This window comes from Taudactylus pleione, unplaced genomic scaffold (genome assembly GCF_031769625.1).
Source record: "Taudactylus pleione unplaced genomic scaffold, aTauple2 ptg000195l, whole genome shotgun sequence".
Classification (NCBI taxonomy): Eukaryota; Metazoa; Chordata; class Amphibia; order Anura; family Myobatrachidae; genus Taudactylus; species Taudactylus pleione.
In genome coordinates, this window is record NW_028284597.1 from 3,214,728 (window position 1) to 3,239,111 (window position 24,384).

Below are 24,384 nucleotides of genomic sequence, written 5' to 3' on the forward strand. Positions count from 1 at the left end.
GATGTGCACATGCGCACGTGCAGATCTCGTTCTGTGACATCACTCGCAGTGCACTGGATTATATAGCCTGATTGACAGGTTGTGGCCTTTTGGGGCAGGGCAGGGGGTATGAATCGGGAAGCCGACTGCCTAAATACCGGCAGCCGGCTTCCCGACTGTCATATCTCGGCAAGGGTGAAATGCCGGGCGTCTAGATGTAGACGCCCGGCATTTCCCCGACGCCGGGAGACCGGCGCCCAGCATTCCGATCGTAGTGATGCCGGGCGCCGAGAGCGGACAGCCGCGGGGGCGGGGAGGGTTAGGTTTAGGGCTCCCGGGGGGGACAGGGTTAGGCACCCCCCCGGGAGGGTTAGACTAGGGCGAAGGAGGATTAGGCCCCCCGGGTGGGGGGCTTAGGGTTAGGCACCCCCCCGGGGGACTTTGGTTTAGGCAGCGGGGAAGGGGGTGGTTAGGGTTAGGCACTTAGAGGGGGGATTAGGGTTAGGCATTTGGGGGGGAGGTTAGGGTTAGGCACCCCTAAGGAGGGTTACGGGAGTTAGGTTAGACAATACTTACCTATCCATGATCGGGATTTCCAGCGCTGTCGGGCTTCCGCTGCCGGGATCTCTGCTGATGTCGGGCTGCATGCGGCCGGCGGTATTTCATACCAATTCCGGGCAGGGGTGGCGACGGAGAGTGATTGACCATACGGGGGCGTGTCAGCCCTGTTTTGTATGTCTGCCGGAGCCAGGGTCTGCGTCTTTCGACGCACCTTCACTGGCCAAAGCAGCGTGACATCACTGGACATCCTGTGTAACATGAGGGTTACTCAGCTATCCGATGGTCACACCTGCAGTGGGCGTCTATGTGGCTATTGCATGTATTAGCTCAGCCGCTATGCTAACTGCGTCCATCTCTGAATCCGGCTCTTTATGACATGTAAAAAATAATGTCATAATACTGTAGGTCAGATTCATTAAATATCTTTTCACAATCATCTCTATGCTCTATTAAGAGATTATCATTACAAACATGTTGTAGCTTTGGATAGGTTCCACTGAAATTAAAATATTTCAAGCAGTGAAACACAAACCTTGTTGCAGTGCCATTGGTGTAACTTTTCCAAGGTGCAAATTGCTCTTTTTTCTTATATGCTCCTAACTCTGACTCAGGTCCTTGATATTTTACACTTTTACTTCTAAATATGGCCCCATATCTCAGTATCTTTGATTTTCTTACCTTAAAGCCTAAAGGCAAACTAGTAAAGAGAAGCAAAAGTTGTGAGTGTCTCTTTAATGTTCCGATCACTTTTATCACAAACCAAATGGTATTCATCACCAGCTATGTAAGGGAGGGTAGGGGGAATTAGCAGAGGGGAACAGATTTAATGATTCATGGCAATTGAGCTATCGAGGAAAATGGAAAACTTCATACACAATGAGTTTCCTTGATGCCACACATTGTAAATCTGCACGGTTCCCAAGCTCCTTTATATGTCAGAGCTTGTAAAACAGCTTTAGAGAATCTGTGAACCTCCTCTTACAGCACTCTCTCATATTCACAACACTCCTTACACCAGCTTGTCACTTGTCATAGGACCTATAAACCTCTTCCTACAGGTGCAAGAGACAAGACCCCTCCGGAATTTTTCAGGAAAATACCAAAAATCTTCCCTAAAACATAGTCTACGGGGTCTATGTACTAAGCAGTGATAAGAGACAGAGTGAAAAGTGATAAGTCTGTGGTAAGGTGCCAGCCAATCAGCTCCCAACTGTCATTTTTCAAATACAGCCTGTGAGATGACAGTTGGGAGCTGATTGGCTGGCACCTTATCACTTTCTTATAACTTTTCACTCTGTCTCTTATCACTGCTTAGTACATGGACCCCTACATCTTGTAATATTGTCTATCTAAGGTTTTTAGATATGATGAACAACTATTATATTGAGATTAACTATGTTAATATACTGTTCTATCAAATGTGATCTACCCATACAATATTTTTATTGCTTATATCAGAATTATTTTTAAAGTCACTTAAATGTTTAAAAAAATAAAATAAATCACTGATCATCTCTCTTTTCAATCTCACATGTACTTTGACCATACAAGGTTACTGTACAGTTTATAAGTCTTGTAGAATATGGCGATGGCAGAAGAACATACTTGGGAACCTGTGTGGATATAAAATCATAAAGCCCCCAAAAAATAAATGACATACTGTATATACTGATGAAGAATGACGAAACATGTTGAGGCGCGGCTTGTGACGTGGACGCTGTAGCGACATCTGCCTGTGTCCAGAGCCGGCGTTACTCGTGGAAGAAGTCTCTTTTCTGGAGCTGCTATTATTTGCCAGGAATTCGGTGACTGCTGAAATTTCATGTTTGCTGTTTTAAACTTTAATGTATGTGGATATTTACACAAGTAAAAAGTGTGTTTTACTTTATTACTGAGTGTGCTCTCCTGTATACTTTTCCACTCTGGTGGCAAGGAATTTTTGGATTGAGCGATGCCATATGATTATATATCCACGATCTGGATTATACTGAGGAATCCAAAGTGCGCATAATTGACTATTGTTATATATATATATATATATATATATATATACATAATATGTATATGTATATACATAATATGTATATGTATAATATATATATATATATATATATATATGGAATTTCTGGCACTCACTGCATTCTGCGGAGATATATGTATATATATATATATATATATATATATATATATGTGTGTGTGTACGGTGTGAAAACACCAGTGATGACTTACTGTACAACCAAAGAGATTAGTGATGTACCTATTAATCAGTCAAGTGCTGAACCATACATTTCCTTGGGAATTGCTGTTTAGGTGATTAATGCCTTCTTAAAGTTGTGAAATTATCAAAAATTATAAAAAAAATAAATTATAGTGTTCTCTGTGCTGTACATGTGAGTCGATTGTTAATTCACCACTCACAAGAAATTTACATATGTTACAAATAGATATGTGCGCGCCTCGGACCCCCATGTTTTGGTTTTGGAAAAACCATCCTCAAATGTTTTGGTTCTGATCAGGGTTTGTATTTCTTTAAAAATTTATAAAAAAAAGCTAAAATCATGTAAATTGGACCTGTTTTTGTTTCTGTAGTTTTATTAACATCAACAACATTAATTTCCAGTCATTTCCAGTTAATTGTGTCCACCTCACAGCCCATGAAATCACAAGGGTCTTAAATGTAATACAAAATACACGAGATCCAGTTTTTAGATCTGAATTGTGAGAAGACCCGAGTTAGGACTCGGTTCTACTTGGAACCCCAAAGTGATTCCGAATCGGGACTCGGTTCGACTCGGAACCCCTAAACTCGGGTGTGTTCCTTTTTTAGGTGACCACCCACAGCTTTAGTGAGTGGCCAGGTTGATGGTCGCGATGGTCAAGACCATCACGACCATCGGGGCTTGCGACGAGACCCTTGTGGTAGGGTCTCGTCTACCGCAAGCCCCAGTGAGCTTTCGGCTCTATTAGAGCTGGAAGCTCACCACTGACATCACAAGTGATGTCAGTGGGGCCACGCACAAACGGCAGGCGTTCCGTCGGGAACACCTCCATTTGTGTAGCCACCCCCCCGCCCCGCCTACAAAACGGGGCAAGCTGTCAATCACCATTGACAGCTGTCCCTTTTGTAGTGAGTCCCAGAGCGAGAGAATTTCTCTCTCGCTCCGGGGCTTGTGCACGCGCAGTGCGGCCGCTGCCCGTGCGCAGGGCCTGAACATCGACCCGCTTGCGAGTGCATAGGCGCTTGCGAGCGGGTCTGAATGAGACCCAGAATGTACTGTCAGTACACATAGAGCATATAAGATGCAAAACTGTGCTTATACTTATTTTGTGCTACTTTTTACAACTTGATGGACTGTTTTTGAGGAACATTTAACCGCCAGGTGTCACTGTTCTACTTTTGTAAAATATATATGAGATATCTTTGATATAATAACTGCACTTATGCAATCAAAAAAATTGTTGTGTGGAATTTCTTATGTCCGTATGTTTACAATAACAAAAAAAAAAGTCTACTGGTACAGATGAGTAAGTTTTTCAAAATGGCACCATATTCATCTCATTCTGCTTTCGCCCACATAATATTGCATGTTTTTCGAAAGCATAAGGTATAAATTGTTCAACGTGGCATTCCTCCCTGCACTTTTTGTTCTAACCATACTTTTCCTATCATTTTTGTTTGACCGTATTATACCGCAACAAAAAATATTAATCGTCCCTTTAAATTCAGCAGAATGCCAGCTTTATATACACAGCGCGAACTTGGTGATGCAAATATGGAACACGAAGATTTAATCACCAGATCATCACTCATCTCTGATTCCTAGAAAGCACCACTTCCGTGCGTGGTTCCCGAGCTTACATAACATGTGTCATTGTACTGCGGTGAACAATGAGAAGAGCCTCTCGCCATAGCCAGCAGTTGATCGATGTGTGAGCGATTATGTGTGGTTCCTCTGCCGGTCTAAGATCACTCAACCTAGCAACTCCTTCTAAATGAGTTCTTTCAGTGAACTGCATTGAATACAAGTATTAGGAGACAGCGGAGAACTGAATGGCTTAATCATTTGGGCCATCCAAAAATAACATCAAAGAGAACCTAGCAGTCTATTGAAATGCAATTTCTCCCAAGTCCCATTGTGGAGACTGAAGGCTTGAAAGAACAGGGTCATTGCGGTTTTATTGTTGTGAAGCTACTGCTAATGAAAGCCACAATGAACAGATAAGAGCTGCCAACTGTATAAAAGAACCAGCACTTTCACGTTATTTGCATTGAACAAAGGAAGCTGGGAAGAGGGGCATCCAAGTGACACAAGTAATTGGTGTAAAAAGGATATTGAGGCAATTCAGTCCTGGAGATATTGTTCAGACTGACAGTGTGATGCCTAAACTTGGCCTCTGATGGGAAAGACCGCTGCACTGGTCATATTCCTGATGCCAAACATACACTTTTAACTATTGAGCCACCAGCCGTGTCGGGAGATAATCCGCAGATAAGGTTTAAATAGGGGAAGAGTAACTCGCAGTAAGGTGAGAACACAGGATGCTTTTAATTACACTTCATTCAAATTACCATGGAAGTCCCATTATTAGGTAATTAGCAAATGTGCGCTGATGCATCCTCTGAAGAGGGTTCCTGGGATCACATGATGGATTAGGCAGACAATTATCAATTCCTTAGATTAAGATACAGTACCTGGGGGTAAACTTACTAAGGATCAATTTTCAGTTCCATTTTATTTTGTGGTGATTCTGGCAATTAGGTATTTACTAAAGGCACAACCGTCTCAAAATCCCTAGAAATTCGATTTTACACGCAAATAGAACTTCACATAGACCATTGGTACTTCTCCATAGTCATCAGTAGAAAAAGCTTATTTACTAACAGTCCATTTGAAAATAGAACAAAAAAAGACAAAAAAACTACCCAAAATCACAATTTTCAAATAGATAAACCATCAGAAACAGTTCTATTTGATTTTAAATCATGTGGAATTGTCTGAAAACTCAATATGATGGAATAACATGGGAGAGAAACATGTGGGGCACTTTGGCTGTATAAATCAGGCATTTAAATGTATAATTAACAATGACTTTTTAAAAATCGTGGATATACAAATTAGCTCTGGGATGAAGGTGTTTGTGGTTAATAGAGTACATGTGACATGTGTTGACCAATAAGAATGCTTTTGTATAATTTTGTGTCTATTTTGGGTCGATTTTGGGTTCTATTGAGGGTGAATAGAACACATTTAGAACTTCAAATAGGACTGCAAATAGAGCTTCAAACAGAAACCAATGCACCATCGAAATTAGAATGGAACCCAAATTCGACTGTGATCTATTTTGAATAGAAACACTGTGGTCGATTCTGGAGGATTTTACATGGAACCAAAATCGACTTTTAGTAAATTTACTCACTGCTCTCTTTACTGTGCTGTCACTCCTGGGACCAAAGGACCTGATTCTGAGTTAGGAGCAAATAAAAAAAAGGAGCAATTTGCAACTTTGTTAAAACCCTTATTGCAATGCAGATGGGGCAGATATAAAATGTGCAGAGAGATTTAACGTTTTGAAATACTGTGTCCGAGTTTACCAGAAATTAAGTGTAAGCGGGTTCCATATAGCATTACATCGCATCGGCCCTGTTACAAGGTTGCTGGATAGTTCAGATGTGTACACAACTATAGTTGCGAAGGAATTTGTTTGTGACATGCAAAAGCAACCTGTATTTTCCCTGCATGCAAAAAAAAAAATGTACTTGCACCCCTTGTATTGCTACATGGTTTGTTCCAGGAGCAATTTGCTCCTTGTTTGCTCCTTTCTTTTATTTGCTCTGTTCTTTTACATGTTAGTGAAAGAAAATACAGAGGATATAAGTATAACTACTTATTTCATGCAATATGTACCCAAGCAATGCACTGCCGTAAATGTATATATATATATATATATATATATTGTATATATATATATATATATATATATATATATATACATATATATATATGTATATATACAGATAGCAGGAAGGGCGCACTCGTGAAAATGGGCTTGGTCTAAACTGATGTGAGACGCTGAAGTCATCTGCTATCTCCAGAAGTAGCGCTGACCCGGAGGCTCCTATAGTGTTGGCAACTAAGAGATCTGCCAGCTGAGAAGATGTATGTGAGCATTATTACAAGGAAAATTATACTTTTTATACTATTCTCACGAGTGCGCTATTCCTGCTATCTGCATCTTTTAGAAATTCTGGGATCCTCCTGTCAAGAGGAAATTTAAGGATAAAGCAGCAAACATCTTGAAATTTTATCTGAAGGTCTATGGGATTATTACCTGCGCTGAAGGGCATTGCTGTGTATGTGAGAGATATAAATAAATATATATATATATATATATATATATGTGAGTCAAAAATTATCCGCACTCTGGCTGTAGAATTTTTTTCTAGTCGACTTTCAGTAAAGACAAATAAATAATTTTTCGACATAATCTCCCTGCTTTTCAATACACTTTGCCCATCTGTCAAAAAGCTTTCGTATTCCATCATTAAAAAATGTTTTAGGCTGAGCTGCAAGCCACGAATGCACCACTGTCTTCACCTCTTCATCAGATGTGAATCTTCGTCCTCTTAGGGCTTCTTTCAGGGGACCAAACAGGTGATAGTCCAATGGGGAAAGATCAGGACTATAGAGATGATGCTTTAACACCTCAAAACAAAGTTTTTGGAGAGTATCGACAGTATGAACAGCAGTGTGTGAATGTCCATTGTCATGCAACAACACAGCACCCTTGGATAGCAGTCCTCTGCGTTTTCTTTGAATTTTATGCTTCAGCTCTTCAGTGAGCATCTCACTATAATGAGCACTGTTGATTGATGAATCTTTTTCCTGATAATGTTCCAATACTGACCCTTGAGAATCCCAGAAAACTGTGAGCATCAATTTTCCTGCTGATGGCTGACTTTTGAACTTAATTTTGGTTGGCGATTGAGGATGTTGCCATTCCATACTCTGCCGTTTACTCTGAGGCTCGTAGTGATGAATCCATGTCTCTTCACCAGTAATGATACTTTTTAAGAAACTTTCATCTTCCTTAGAGTGTCGGTCTAAATTTAGTTTGCAGATATACAAACGCTTCTGTTTGTGCTCTTCTGTGAGTTGTTTTGGTACCCATCTCACACAAACCTTTCAGAGCCCAAGTCTGTCATGGATTATTGCATAGGCAGAGCCATGGCTGATTTGCAAATGATTTTCAACATAATCCACTGTCACTCGTCTATCCAACAGAATCAGTTCACGTGAACGCTCAATGTTCTCATCAGTCGTGCACGTGGATGGGCGTCCGGCTCCTTCTTCATGGCTGACACTTGTGCGCCCTTCTTTGAACATCTCTATTCATTCATACACACTTCTTCACGACAAAACACTTTCTCCATACTGTGCACAAAGGGCCTGATTCAGCTTGGATCACTATTGCAATCGCAGCTGCGATTACGCACGTAGTTCAACTACCATAGTATGCTAATCCTTGCTAATACATTGCGATAGCAATGCCCTCACAGCACAGCACAGGGACGCCCACTTTACCTTACACATATCAGTAATACTGATATGCAGAAAACCATCGGTGCAATCGAGTACCATCGTAGCCTCACGTACAGTTGCACAAGCCCTGACCTTACTCAGAAATTGCTAACAACCACGCACGCTATGAGACCTCAGGCTGCGTAGGCTGTCGCTTTGGATAATTTATGCATGCACCTGAAATGGTGAGCGAACGCACTGACACACCTGCGTTCAGCCGATCACCACCCACAAATGGCACTTCCTGTCAGTCACTCTTCGATGGGTCTACTTAGCCCTGCGATCGCAGTCCTGATATCGGTGGCCAGTTCCTGTATGCGCACTGCGATGCATACGCATGCACAGAACGCAACAATCGCCCAATTTTAGCAACTGCGATCCAAGCTGAATCAGGCCCAAAGTCTTCAATATATATCGTCACCAGACATACCCTCAGGCCACAAAAAACAAATCACTGCACGCTGCTCTTCTTTCCTGCAAATCACAAGTGGGGCAGCCATTTTTTCTTGCACTCACTCTTGTGTGTATATAGACAGACAGACAGACAGACAGACAGACAGACAGACAGACAGACAGACAGATAGATAGATAGATAGATAGATAGATAGATAGATAGATAGATAGATAGATAGATAGATAAGATAGATAGACAGATAGATAGATAATGTGAAATAGTGGCTTTATTTAAACTCCCTATGGTTGATATGTAGACTTTACCTCACAGACTTAACCCAACTAAAAACGTTATCTAAAAATAAACACACGGACAACAGGAGTTGGATTTAAAATTAAAGGTCAAATTTATTTGACATCAGATTATTAATAATTAACTTATAATTAATAAAATATTGAATTTGAGCTATCGAATTAGATAATTAGATGTTACCAATTGAAATTGATTGTGAGCTGAAAGTTAGCATGGTGGCGGACAACAAAGAACGGACACTCCCACAAAAACACACGCAGACCAAACACATCACTCGTTGGTGTTCAACTCTCCAACAAAAAGCACGCCCGGACAGGCTGTGCCATTTCCCTGAAGGGACGTTTTGGCCTATCATTGAACAAGGAGAGCGCACCTATCTAATTTGTGTACTAAAAGCACACTACCGTTCTTTCCACCACAACACACCTAGCAAACAACACACAACAAACAGGGACGGAGGGTGGGATTTCCAGGAATAAAGAGGCTGAGTCTTTGGATAACAGACCTAATATACCAGCAAGGCCAAACCCCCAAGGAAGGATATAAAAGTCTAAGGGCCTGATTCAGAGCCGCTCGTAAGCGGCCACTCGTTCGCTCCGAGCGATGTTTGCCCAACTGCGCATGCGTACGGATCATTATACGCATGCGCAAACCAGTCAGTGCCGTCGAAATTAATGTGCTCGCAAAATAGCGAATGCCTGATAATTTGAGTGACAGAAAGAGGCGTATGTGGGTGGTAACAGGGGAAGGTGCTTGAAAACGGGGAGTGGAGATCCAAACGCAGGCGTGCTTAAAGGTCAAAACGGGTATTTTATGGGTGTGCATAATTAAAACAGCAGCATCATTGACCACGTCACTGGGTTATTTTATAGCCAGAACTGCTCGCAAAATTGTGGTAGCAAAAACCAACCACAAGAATAGCGAGCAGTTCATACCCTGGTCGATGTACTCGATTAATCTAATAAATAGCGGACATGATGTAGGATGCGAGCGGCCAGCGGGCGTAGTTTCCCAAAAAACGACCGCAAGTTTTGTTCGCTCGTTCAGACCTAGAGGCGTGAACAGACCGCAAAGAGCGAACGGTTCATTTGAATAGCCACCCCTATTTTCTGGACGAGCGAGCGCTAATTGCGTCCGGCTCTGAATCAGGCCCTAAGCACTGGGTGGTGCTATTAAATATGCATAAAGAGTAGTAAGTTGCTGCCTCCCTGAAAAGAGGAATGCCAATCCTCAATGCAAACAAACAGAGTATCAAATATATAAACAGGTGGCGATGTGTAGGAAACAAAACATGAAATATAAATATATAAATTTAATAAAAATAAACTCCACAACATGTATTCTCCCGGGAGTATAAAAATAACATGAATAATATGTAAAAATATATACACCAATCACCATATTTGAATATGGTGATTGGTGTATACTGTATATATCACGTTTTGTTTCCTACACATAGCAGCGCCATCTGTTTATATATTTCAAACCCCCAAGGAACCCTATAGGCTAACACTAATGACTGACACTAACATCATAATTCTTAAAGGTATACTGCTCCCACAACCACAGGGCTTAAACTGGCTCAAGCAGATTGCACCTGCCTTACGCTGTCCTACTATTTGAAAAATGACTAGATTACATTTTTTATGTATTTACATTTTATATTTCATTTTGTTTGACATTTTTAGTTTAATTCAACTGGCTGAAGCACTTCTTAAATCTTTTTGAGGCAACCCTGCTTTATAGAATATATTGGGATGTCTTGTTATAATAAAATAAAGGATAAAACACAGTCTTGCGCTTCACTTTATATGTTTCAGTCAATGTTTATTTATTAACAGTTTCTTATATAGCGCAACAAATTCCGTCGCGCTTTACAATTTGAATTAACATTATACTGGGTTGTAAAAGACATACATACATACATAAAAGACATACGTAACGGTAAGAGGACCCTGCTTGCAAGCTTACAATCAATGTTAATAATATTTAAGTATGTTAATAATACTGAACCAAATAATGCAGCATTTTCAACCTAACATGCCTTCAGCACAGACTGTTTCATCCAGTACACAATGGAATACTTTAGATTTTCTAACTTTGCAGCTACCAATATCACATAGTACCCTATGATGAACTAATTAATTATTAAATATTCTGGTTGACAGGTGCTTTGATTTATAACAGTAGTATAGCATGAGGGGTGGCATCAGAAGCAACTACACTGTGGGCCCAGGGGTTGAGTATAGCATGAGGGGTGGCATCAGAAGCAACTACACTGTGGGCCCAGGGGTTGAGTATAGCATGAGGGGTGGCATCAGAAGCAACTACACTGTGGGCCCAGGGGTTGAGTATAGCATGAGGGGTGGCATCAGAAGCAACTACACTGTGGGCCCAGGGGTTGAGTATAGCATGAGGGGTGGCATCAGAAGCAACTACACTGTGGGCCCATGGGTTGAGTATAGCATGAGGGGTGGCATCAGAAGCAACTACACTGTGGCCCCAGGGGTTGGGGGCCCAGTTGTGACACCAGTATGCTAAAGTGGCTCAGGGCTGGTTCACTCACTCCTCTATCGTTAACTCATAAGCACAGACTTTTTAGAAATTGAAGGCTTTACAATTGGGAGTAACGTACCCTACAAGAATTTGGAACTAGAAAATCTCCTGGCAACAATGGTGTTTCTGAATGCTCCAGGACCTATGGACCTATAACTATTGAATCAAACCCAGATGAACTAGTTTTATACTGCCACGAAACGCATTGGTTGTAATCATAAGAACATTACCAGTAATAATCTCGATTGAGCTCTGCAACTTCATTCTTTATTAATGTGTGCTAGAAGTACTACAATCACTGTGAATATGGGTGTCAGGAGTACATGTCTGAATGCTAGTACTATGGGAAATGTCACACAGTTGTGCCTGAATACTGCACATTTCCAGCTAGAAAAAGGAATTCAGCTCAGAAGGCACAATCCCCTGTTTTTAAGAGGGAAGGGGCAAATAAATGTAAGTGTTTAACATTTGTGCAACAGTTTCAGCCCAGTTACACTTCCACAGTTGCACGTGGAGATGGGATGGAGATGTATATGACTCAGCATCACGCGTACTTCCATATGCTCAGTTCCAAAGCATGTGTACCACAAATTCACGCACGACGAGCTCCATAAACCTACGTACATTATACTCAGGTCTTTATCAGCCCCAGCATGAGTAAGATTCCAAGAACACAGATGGTGCACGCAGTCGCCACCGTGGCGGCATTAATATGCGAATGCTAGTTTCAGCCTCCCCCTTGTGTACTAGCGTGCATGCCCTGAGACGCCCACTTGCAGTTTCCTGTGTACTCAGGGCCGGCAACAGAAACCATGGGGCCCGGTACACAAATTTTTTAGGGGCCCTCCATCCCTGCAGCCAGCCGCCTGCGAGTGTCCCTCCGGTGGCCAGCCCCCTGCGAGTGTCCCTCCTGTGGCCAGCCACCTGCGAGTGTCCCTCCGGCAGCCAGCCCCCTGTGAGTGTCCCTCCGATGGGCAGCCCCGTCAGTGTCAGTGTAGTACTAACACTGACCATGCCGCCACGGCTCCTCTGCTGGTGGTAGTGCGAGTGCGGCGCTGGCTGACGTTATGACGTCACGCACTGCACCGCGATAAATAAAAAAGACTTTAGTGCACTGGCCACTGCCGGTGCAATGAAGCTACATTACTTCACAGACCCGCCATACGGACCCTGCCGGTACCTGCCTGCTGTGCCCTTCAGATCATGCAGCAGTGCAGGTAGTGATGAAGGGAAAAATTATGTGTGGGGCCCTCCTGGGCCCCCTACAACCTCGGACCTATCACACCTGCACCCCTAGTCCCCCCCTGTTGCCAGGCCTGTGTGTACTCTGCAACAGCTCCGGTGGTTCTGGATAATCCACCATTGGTGCACCATCAACTCTTGCACCAGCTCTACGGCAAGTGCAATGTCTCTGTCTGAACATGGCCTCTGTGGCTGCGGCACTGCATCTGAGATCACCCTGGGGTGCCTCAGGACACTTGGAGGGGTGCCTCGGGTTGGTGGTCCAGTACCCAATAAAATAATTTTTAGTCAGCGTGATAGGCAAAACCAGTGCTAATGACAGCCAATCAAAAAATATGTGGACAAAAAGAAGCGCAGCCCTGTCAGCCACCACATAACTGACCCTAAGGATGACATATAAGCACAATTTACTTCATTTAATTGTTGCTGAATTTCTCAATAAGAAACTCTTGGCCCAGGGGTGCCATGGAAAAAATGCTAATACTCTAGGGCGCTGTGTTTCAAAAAAGTTTGGGAACCACTGCCACCTCCCAGTCATCACCCAAGAACGCCCATGGTTTTTCCTCTCCAGTTCTAATACCAGCGGTCACGTACACAACAGCACAATTGTGTGTACACTAAGGGCAGGGTTCACCAGCTTCAAACTATCTGGCTACGGAAGTCTGCAGGGAGAGACCTGCACTGCTGCTCGCAGTGTAGGAGTTGCACGGCGTCGAAGAGCCCCGCCCTCCATCCATCCCATGACGGAAATGGTATGCGCTCAGGGGAGGGAAGGGGTGGCCGGGCGGCATTGCGGTCAAATTCAAAGTGCAATATTTTGTGCACGCACAATAGCAAATAATCGCTCAGCCATGTGAACATTGCCATTGTGTGCAGTTAGCCAGCACCTACAACCCGGGCCTAGAATGTGTACTTCCCAGCTCTACAACAATAACACTTTCCCCTTAGAGCTTTTTGATGCTGTTCAGCGACATAGGGGTCTATTTACTAAGCAGTGTTAGGAGACAGAGTGAAAAGTGATAAGAAAGTGATAAGGTGCCAGCCAATCAGCTCCCAACTGTCATCTCACGGGCTGTGTTTGAAAAATGACAGTTGGGAGCTGATTGGCTGGCACCTTATCACTTTCTTATCACTTTTCACTTTGTCTCCTAACACTGCTTAGTAAATAGACCCCACAGTCTGTGTTTCACCATACTTCTACCCTTTATGGTTGTGCAGTCAGGAAATTGTCTTGTCTCCACATATGCTTCAAAGTAACAGGATTAAAGCAATAGGTTTAAAATCAAAGGCTCTCCAGTGATATTTGCCATAGCAGCAACAAGCTGGAGAGAATAAGCCTGCACTTGGTGATACAAAAGAATCAATCAGGCTTTGTAAATGTGCAATAGGTGGGCTCCGTCCGGATCATGTTTATTCTTTCAATCCACAATCCATCGTCCTGTGTTACCGCCTGTAACTGGATATTATTATGAGTCTCCTGTTTTCTTTTCCATGTTAACCAGGTCATAACTATGTTACATGATGTTATTAAATTGGTAGCAGAAGAATTGCACAATAAAAGTATTGAATTGAACAAAAATGTGTGTTTTACCCTGACGATGAAGCGATCTGTCTGTAGAGGGCATTCTGAGCCTGTGGCACCCTGTACTCAGTAGTGCACTGACACAAGGAGCCAATATATAATAGTAATTCCCAGAAGAGGCTGCTTGGGAACAGGAGTTGACTGTGATCTCACTATTAGAAGTTTTTTTTTATTATATTTTCCAATAAATATATTTTTAGTTTGACAAATTTCAATTAATAGCAATATTTTGTAGAAATGAAAGTTGATTTTTTTTTTCTAAAGTACCAATGAGAACAACAGTGTAGTAGGAAAAAAAATAACAATTATGCATTAATGTATTGTTAAATGCTGTCAATTAAGGGGAAGTAATCAGTATGTTGAAGGTCAATATGCTGCCGGGAGAATGTTCCCGATGACATATTAACAGTTGACATATTCACTGCAGACAAAACATATGTACAGCATTCCCATTTAAGGTGATTTCTTAGCACAATCAATGTGTGTGGTACATTTGAGCAAGCGTATTTTGCCCATATGGCATACCAGCCAACAGTGGCGTAAATTCATCCCAGACACCCGGAGGCATGTTATAACTTGGTGCCCCCCGTCACAGCTGCTGACACTGTAATGTAGAAATTCGCATGCAGACAGGCTATAGATAGATGGAGGCAGCAGCTGATGGTCTGACATGGAGCTATTCTCAGGTGCTGGGAGGGGGTGCCATGTATTGGGCAGCCATGCACCTCCATTGTCTCCCATAGTTCTGCCCCTGCCAGCCAACCTGACTTCTTTTCACATTATAATAAAACCACAGTAACCAATCAGAAATGAGTTCTTATCTTAGAAGTGCAAATAAGAGAATAAAAGGGAATGTCTGATTGGCTGCTATGGTATGAACAAAGTTAGCAATCTCTTCATTGGTTATCCACTAAACAAAATGTACCTGTTCAATTAATGCATTTAAAAGTGGCTTACAGACACTTTCAAATAGTAACTTTTTACTTATACAGTATAGGTTATAGCATTTTACATATATTTCAACAGATTTGGACTTCATGCAGCTAGATGATAATGCTACAGATTAGTAATGGGCAGATGGGTCTCCAGCCATAGGCCTCCACATAAAAAGAGAACTATCACCATGACAGCAGGATGACGATCAGTAGCCCAGTTGGTCAGTCACAAATTGTGAATGTTAAAATTGTATTTCTGTTTTCCCCACAAAATGGTGCAATTTTTCTATATTGGGGCTGATAGTGTAGGGAGTGTACACGCCCACATGGCACTGCCCACACCCACACAGCACTGGTCACACCCATACAGCACTGGTCACACCTCCTCTGCTTCTCACAATAGGACCCTAACCATTTTCAGCCCCAGGCCTTCAATGGTTTGGAAACAACTATTGTAGCTCAGATGGATATGAGACTGTAGATATAAACAGCAGATATCTGTTTTTTTACAGACACATACAGATGTGTCCACATACATCTACCCCCTTGTGCGTTAAGCAGTCCGTCTAGTTGTGCCATGCCGTGGTGTGACTCGGTAGGGCAGATCAACTATTCATGCGACTTTCTACCTTCCAATGCGTCTTATTCCCACAGCAATGCAAATGGGATGCACAAGCAGCTTCTGCTGATTAAAATGATACGTGGCACGTCTATATTCTGTGTGCGACTGCGGGTCAGGGCCGTAGCTAGGGTAGTGCGGCCGGTGCCATCGCACAGGGCACCACACATCAGGAGGCGCTGTTTGGGCCTGTTAAATTTCTATTTATTATCATTCTTGCTTGCAGCTTCCTCTTATTTCATCCCCAGCATATCCTGACCTCTCCTATCTCTTCCCTGGCCCTTCCCCGTGAAGGGCCTGGGTGCATTATGTCCCTTTGAAAAATGAGGAGGGCGCTAATGCTCTTTTTGCTCTGCTGTGGGTGCATCTATATGTGAACTGCTACGTTACAGTGTTAGAGCCACTGACACTGTAACGTAGCATTTCGCACGCAGATACACCCCCGCAGAGTATATAGGTATGCAGCATATCATTTTAATCAGCAGAAGCTGCTGTGCGAATAAAACGCATTGGAAAGCGAAAAGTCGCACAAAAAGACACGTGGTGCTACCGAGGCACATGCCGCTCACACATTATCTGTAACGTGACTTGTAGTGCAAGGAGGATAGATGCTCGTATGTAGAAGTAAAACCTTACTTCCAAAATGTAGATATGACACCAGTCAAACGAACATGTATTTTAGGTTCAAATTGCCACTGTACTTTTTATTTAAGTTATTTTATATATATAAAAAAAAAGGCAATTTGTCAACTTTTCAATAAGAAAAAGTCAATTAGAAACAGTGTAAAGTCCATATTAAAGATGTTTAAAATGACTTACCATGCCCACACACGTAGATATGGCCACGGAGGAATTCTCATAGTTCCTGATAAATCCCTGATAAAAACACGGCTCAACATTTTGTTCCACATCTGCTAGGAATCCATCTTTACCAAGAACGTGTACGGCAAACTGGCTGGAGAGCAGAGAAGAGGGCTGGAGTTCCAAGTGTAGTTCCTGTCCAAATGCTGAAAATCTGTAGTGTAAGGAAATCTTTGAACCCCGCGTTGATCTCTTCTTCCTACTGTTGTGCATGATATCGTGTGAGATGTAAGCTCCGCTGGAGTCCACTACCACCGGCGTAACAAAGACATATTCTGGAGAGAATAGGACAGCAGGATGTAAAGTAAAAACACATTTGTCATTTTAAAAATCTTTAATATGAGTAACATATTTTTTTTCTTGCTGGTAAATTGAAGGCTGTACTATAACTTGAGCAAAACAGTTAAGCGTGACCTCTTACTTATTCTGTTGGGTCAATTGGGGGAGACTTATCAAGAGCTTACTTATCTTTGCTTATGGCAGCCATACTAGAAGTCATACTAGTAGCACAGCAATGTATTACTCATTCAGGTTCCAAAGTGAAATAAAAGCTTGGTGTAAATAGTATACAGTCAGGTGCATAAATATAGGGACATTGACAGAATTTTCATATTTTGGCCTCTATTCACCACCACAATGGTTTTGAAATGAAGCAAACAAGATGTGCTTTAACTGCAGACTTTCAGATTTAATTTGAGGGTAATTACATCCAAATCAGGTGAACGGTATAGGAATTACAACGGTTTCTATATGTGCCTCCCACTTTTTAAGGGGCCAAAAGTAATGGTACTATCAACTCAAAAGCTATTTCATGGACAGGTGTGGGCTATTCCCTTGTTATTTCATTATCAATTAAGCAGGTAAAAGGTCTGGAGTTGATTCTAGGTGTGACATTTGCATTTGGAATCAGTTGCTGTCGACTCTCAATATGAGATCCAAAGAGCTGTCACTATCAGTGAAGCAAGCCATCATTAGGGTGAAAAATCAAAACAAACCCATCAGAGAGATGGCAAAAACATTAGGTGTGGCCAAATCAACTGTTTGGAACATTCTTAAATAGAAAGAACGCACCGGAGAGCTCAGCAACACCAAAAGACCCCGGAAGACCACGGAAAACAACTGTGGTGGATGACAGAAGAATTATTTCCCTGGTGAAGAAAAACCCCTTCACAACAGTTGGCCAAATCAAGAACACTCTCCAGGAGGTAGGTGTATATGTGTTAAAGTCAACAATCAAGAGAAGACTTCACAAGAGTGAATATAGAGGGTTCACCACAAGATATAAACCATTGGTGAGCCTCAAAAACAGGAAGACCAGATTAGAGTTTGACAAACAACATCTAAAAAAGCCATTACAGTTCTGGTACAACATCCTATGGACAGATGAGACAAATATCAACTTGTACCAGAGTGATGGGAAGAGAAGAGTATGGAGAAGGAAAGGAACTGCTCATGATCCAAAACATACCACCTCATCAGTGAAGCATGGTGGTGGTAGTGTCATGGCGTGGGCATGTATGGCTGACAATGGAACTGGTTTCCTTGTTTTTATTGATGATGTGACTGCTGACAAAAGCAGCAGAATGAATTCTGAAGTGTTTCGGGCAATATTATATGCTCATGTTCAGTCAAATGCTTCAGAACTCATTGGACGGCGCTTCACAGTGCAGATGGACAATGACCCGAAGCATACTGCAAAAGCAACCAAAGAGTTTTTTAAGGCTAAAAAGTGGAATGTTATGCAATGGCCAAGTCAATCCCCTGACCTGAATCTGATTGAGCATGCATTTCACTTGATGAAGACAAAACTGAAAGGAAAATGCCCCAAGAACAAGCAGGAACTGAAGACATTTGCAGTAGAGGCCTGGCAGAGCATCACCAGGGATGAAACCCAGCGTCTGGTGATGTCTATGCGTTCCAGACTTCAGGCTGTAATTGCCTGCAAAGGATTTGCAACAAAGTATTAAAAAGTGAAAGTTAGATTTAGGATTGTTTAGTGTGTCCCATTACTTTTGGCCCCTTAAAAAGTGGGAGGCACATATAGAGACCGTTGTAATTCCTACACCGTTCACCTGATTTGGATGTAATTGCTCTCAAATTAAATCTGAAAGTCTGCAGTTACAGCACATCTTGTTTGTTTCATTTCAAAGCCATTGTGGTGGTGAATAGAGGCCAAAATATGAAAATTCTGTCAATGTCCCAATATTTATGCACCTGACTGTATGTCCATTGGTGGAGTACACACACACATACACACGGAAAAGCGAGGGTGCTAAATGTTTACGCTATGTATGATCTTAGTATAGTGGTGGCGAAATGACACCAAATGTTTATTGCCGCTGGCGAATTCTCTTATTTCTCCATGGAATGCATCTTGTTACTTTATGAGTAACAATAAAATCCCCTTTATCAGTGAATATGGAGAAAAGTGGTTCATACTGCAACTCTATCTACTCTTATGACACAGTTGACAGACAATTGGCAGCTATTGTCTAGAAGACCGCAAGCCAACCATTGAGCAGGAAGGAAGAAAAAAAAAAACATTGATAAAGTTTTCCTTTCCACCATATGAAACAAGTATTCCTGCGATACAACAATAAAACAGTTCAAGCGATTCTGATGCCAGTGTCGCTTTAAATGCACATTTCACAACTGAATAGAGACAATAGAGGTCAACAAGGGATTCCATCATTATGCTTTGGTACTTGCATAAAAAGAGGATTAGTCAAACTTAGCCTTAAGAGAGAGAGATGACAATAGGTTCTTTAGAAACAACATTTGTCACCAACAGGGGGTTCTGCTGATTACCCATTCAGCACACTCAAGAGTCAGCAAATAAATGATTTAAGACACAGTTTAAAGAGTTTATTCTGTTCATGCTCTGCCTGTCAAATATATTAGCCACGCTCATAATAATCCTGTGTAACAGACATCAAGCACGCTGATTGATCTGTTGCTCTACTGACTGTGTGATTCATTCAACTGCAACCGAACAAATTTGTAAATACAACATAACATTTCCCAGCATCCCTTGGCTTTCTGTGGTACCACGAACAATCAAATTCTGTAGATTCAACATAACGTTTCCCAGAACCCATTTGGTTTCCTTTGGGTGGTCCATTTGAGCTTAGCTGTCCATGCTAGTTTCCCTATACCAGAGATAGGCAACCTGATAAAGTTGAGGGGACACACTGAGCGTTCTTCTAACCGCCAAAGTGGCCGCATATTGCTCTTAATCTCAATAGCAAGTTAAATGATTGCATTTAATAAATAATATCTGCTCATATCAGTAGAGATGAACGGGTTCGGATCTCAGTGATCCGAACCCACCTGAATTTCGTGGATCCTTGGTGATCCGAGCGCAGCGACCCCCGCACTGCCGACACTCCCACACTGAGGACACCACCATCACCGCTGCACTGCCGACACAGTCAGCAAACCTGCACTGAGGACACCGCTGGCACCCCCGCTCTGGCGACACCGCCAGCACCCTGCATTGAGAACACCCCTGCACTGCCGACACAGTCAGCAAACCTGCACTGAGGACACCGCTGGCATCCCCACTCTGCTGACACCGCCGGCACCCTTCACTGAGGACACTGCCAGCACCGCACACTGCCATTCCATGTACTGAGGACACTGCCAGCAACCCCCACACTGCCGACACAGCCAGTAAACCTGCACTAAAGACACCGCTGGCACCTCTGCACTGCCGACACAGCCAGCAAACCCGCACTAAAGACACCGCTGGCACCCCCGCACTGCCGACATCACAGGTACCCTTCAGTGAGGACACTGCCAGCACCGCAGCACTGCCATTCCATGTACTGAGGACACCGTCAGCAACCCCGCTCTGCCGACACTGCTGTCATAGTAAGTGCACTATTGGTGTATCCAACCCACACTGTATAACACACTGTATCCGTGTTGGAAATTAGAAGCTGAACTGCCACATGTTAGTGCCGGCCACTGTGTCACTTAGCTTAGTCAGCCAGCTAGCTGGATGCAACCTTCTGGCCTTAACTATAAGCAAATAATATTGTGAGGTGGTCAAAATTGATTGGAAATTACTGGAAATAAATGTTATTGAGGTTAATTATACTGTAGGAACAAAGACAGGCCCATTTTATGTGATTTTAGCTGAGTTTATGATTTTTTAAGAAAAAAATCCAGATCCAAAACCAAAACACGAAAACAAAACACGGAGGTGAGGTTTTGGCAAAACCAATCCAGATCCAAAATCATGGGAGATCCAGATCCAAAACCAAAACACGAGGGTCGGCGCACATCTCTGCATATCAGTAGCCTTTTGAACAAACAATTATGACACAGAGTAGGTAGGACATGGAGGCTGCTAGTGAAGGGCTGGAGGGCCACATGTGTCCCCAGGGCTGCCTTTTGCCCATCTCTGCTTTATACTGTCTGACACCCACCTGGGCCCATCTGCTTTGTGATATAATTGATTAATACACATTAAACTGTCAAACATTTAAATCTTCTCTATGTTAAATCTACTGACATGTTTATGACTTCCCATATCATTTTTATTAGTAGCGAAATGTATTATACCGTATCGACGTCTTGTATCTTTATTTGTATTATGTGATGAGTTCCTGGGGCAACACTTTTCGGGAAAGCCTATGTATACAAAGGAGCAGCACATCTATACATAAAAAGAAGCCTCAGAACTGAACAGATGGCCTAATTCTTAAACATGTACCGTATAGCATTATATTATCAATATTCATACGCAATGAAAGAGAGAACACATAAAACACAACATAGAGTTGGTCAGGTTTAGTGGCAGAAAGTCTAGAGATAAAACCTGGTACTCTTTTTGGAAAATAGGGACATTATTCTAATATGCAAATAGCGTTATTGGTAACTGATGTTACCAGTGACTAGAGCCCAGGCAGCAAATCCAAAAACACCAGGGTGGTCAGATGCTACAAGATCATCCATTCCGTTACCAGGCTGAGCAGCCAGATCAATTCTATCTTCACTAAGGCCTGCGCACCTGGGCAGAAGACAACTGCACATCGACTTTAAATTTGTGGCCTCATGGGTGATAACGCAGTTGTGAGGCTACCCTTAGGGGTCTATGGGGTCTATTTACTAAGCAGTGTTAGGAGACAGAGTGAAAAGTGATAAGAAAGTGATAAGGTGCCAGCCAATCAGCTCCCAACTGTCATTTTTCAAACACAGCCTGTGAGATGGCAGGCGAGAGCTGATTGGCTGGCACCTTATCACTTACTTATCACTTTTCACTCTGTCTCCTAACACTGCCTAGTAACTAGACCCCTATATATTAATACTCAGGGCTAAATAACAATCCGTATCACCGCTTCTTGGAGCCATAGCAAAAACCCTGCACCTCTGCCAGGCTCTTCAGACTAACACTGCTGGAGAAGGGTCAAAATAAAATGCTTCTACGTGATCATAATTCAAGCAAAGCATTTCTGACTTTGTACTGTAGGTTCCATCAGAGTTACCCAGCAAAGCTTTGCATCATTTGATTAGTTTCCTTAAGCCTCTGCCTATTTCAGATCAATGGAGACGGAGGTAAGAAGCGCTAAATTGGTAAGACTCACTGATTTCTCCAGGGTTACGCTAGATAAATTGAGAAAAGACCGTTCTCTGGTGAAAACACTGGAGAAAGTGCTTTTTTTCAGTTTCACTATAGACCCCTTAGTCAGTTTCAAGACTTTGCCACCCTAGGCAATAGGTACATAAACCCTATATACTGTAAAGTGCTAAGTATAAGCCTAGTTGTCCTAATTTAGCCCTTCTGCAGCACCCTCTGTCTGACATATGGTAGCTGCTTACCCCTGTATAATGTGCGGAGAGATACTGACTGCTTACTGTGTAACGACCAATCAGTCAGCAGCAAAAACAGCTGTGTAAGAACTGGGGGCACATGTGGCTTCTAGATATGTAGCATCTTTAGCAGTGAATATGTGACTAGTAATAATTTCTGAGCAGTACATCAAGGCTCTGGCAAATGCTGGAATGAATAGCAGAGGTTCCCAGACTGGGTCTGCAGGAAGCAACATCTGCTGGAGAAGGGAATTCCTTAGCAACACTGAAAGGCAATGCGCATAGTATGCACTAGACCTGTCATTAATTCATTATATCACAGAGAGAGCAGGGTTTTACAGCCCCACCAAGAGGCCTAGTCATTAAACTTGACAGTAAATTAATCCTGTCAGCACAAGGAAGGCATGAAAAGCCCTGAAAGGGTTACACGAGAAAACATGTTCTCTTCACTGTATTACCCAAAGCACAACTTTTTGGGGGGGGGGTTTATTCCCTCTATGTGCGTTCTACAGAAGCCATCCTGTTAGCTCTTTTGAATAAACCTTTAAATAGGTTTACTAACACGTGGACAATATAAACCTAAAGCTTTAACCGTGACAGCTACAACTTAATTAACACTGCAAAAAAAAAAACACAACACAGTATAAAACATGCTACAAGAAAAAAAAATACAGTTTAGCAGACAAGCAAAATAGAACTATTTAAAGAGTTACAATAGAAAATGCTCCCTTTATATCTTGTTTTTAATGCACTTAGATATATTAATCACTGCGTTTGCTACACGTGTTATCCTTTTGCAATCTGTCATTATACCAGGTAGTTAATATAAAAACAATACCTATATAGAGTAACAAGGAAACATGTATGATGGAATCGGAAAAAAACATTTGCAAATAACTATGTGAAAACTATTTAATAACACGAATTTTAAAAGTTTTAATAAATAATCCGGTATTTTAAAAAAAAAAAATTTATTTTTAAAACTTAATAGACAATCTGCTTGTTACTTCCATGTAACTTTCGTGCTGTATTTTTACACCTGCAGCATTTAATAATATTTCACCGGTAAAAAATGTTTTAATAATGCAATTATTATCATTTTAAAATTTGTAATTACATTTTAAAAACGACTTACAGACACTAAAAGTTATGTTTAAAAATAAAAAAAAACATCCAGCATACAAACCCTGATTTATTCCTCCAAATCCACTGTCACTGGCTAAGGAGGCTGCGAATGACACACAGCAAAAGCAGTAGAGCTGAAGTGTCTGGAAGACAAGAACAGAGCATGTAAGTGACAGATGTGTGAGAGTCCTATGTAAATGTTAGGTGCACAGAAAGTGAACCTGCCTTGTCTAGGCTTCCAATCCACAGGATTGTCAGGAACGGCATAGAAGTGCATTTCAGGAGGGTGACAGGTAATGTCCAAAGGATGAGTACAAAATAATCCATCTTCTGCAAAACATGCAAGCCTGTATCCGCTCCAAGGGGCATGCAGAGCAATAGACTGGATATTCTCATCATGTTGAAGCAGATGGCATTTTTGTATTCAGTGCATGGAAAGTGCCTGTGCTTGCTGATATCCTCAGGTATTGCCAGAGTGACTTAGTGCAGGAAGAGTCAATGCACTGATCATTTTAGGATAACCCCAGACTCAGCTTCATGCAGCAACATTCCCAATAATACAATGCACTCTAAACCCGGCATAGGATTTCTCCTCTGTCCCCTCCCATGTTCACGCCTCCCTGTGTCACTCAAGTGCATTCCATGAAAATTTGAATATAGATTCAGTGTGTGATATGATCATGTTCTTCCCACTATGGATGAATATAGCAAATATCAAGTCTGGAGTTAACTATTCCACTGCCAAAAATGCTTTGGGAATTCCATACACTGTGGAAGGGAGATTTAGTAGCACAAATGATATGATCCAATAGGTGAGTGCG

The 24,384-nt window shown here is 42.1% G+C and overlaps 1 protein-coding gene across 1 annotated transcript in view; it reads right to left on the bottom strand.

Moving 5' to 3' along the window:
* ADAMTS18 (ADAM metallopeptidase with thrombospondin type 1 motif 18) overlaps positions 1-23,962 on the bottom strand; it is a 122,766-nt gene extending 98,804 nt beyond the window's left edge. The window contains exons 1-3 of the mRNA XM_088476811.1: positions 23,789-23,962; positions 23,625-23,706; positions 16,580-16,896 (exon numbers count right to left, since the gene is read on the bottom strand). Coding sequence (XP_088332937.1) covers positions 16,580-16,896; positions 23,625-23,706; positions 23,789-23,962 — 573 coding nt within the window. The remainder of the gene's footprint in view (positions 1-16,579; positions 16,897-23,624; positions 23,707-23,788) is intronic.
* Between the last annotated feature and the right edge of the window lie 422 nt (positions 23,963-24,384).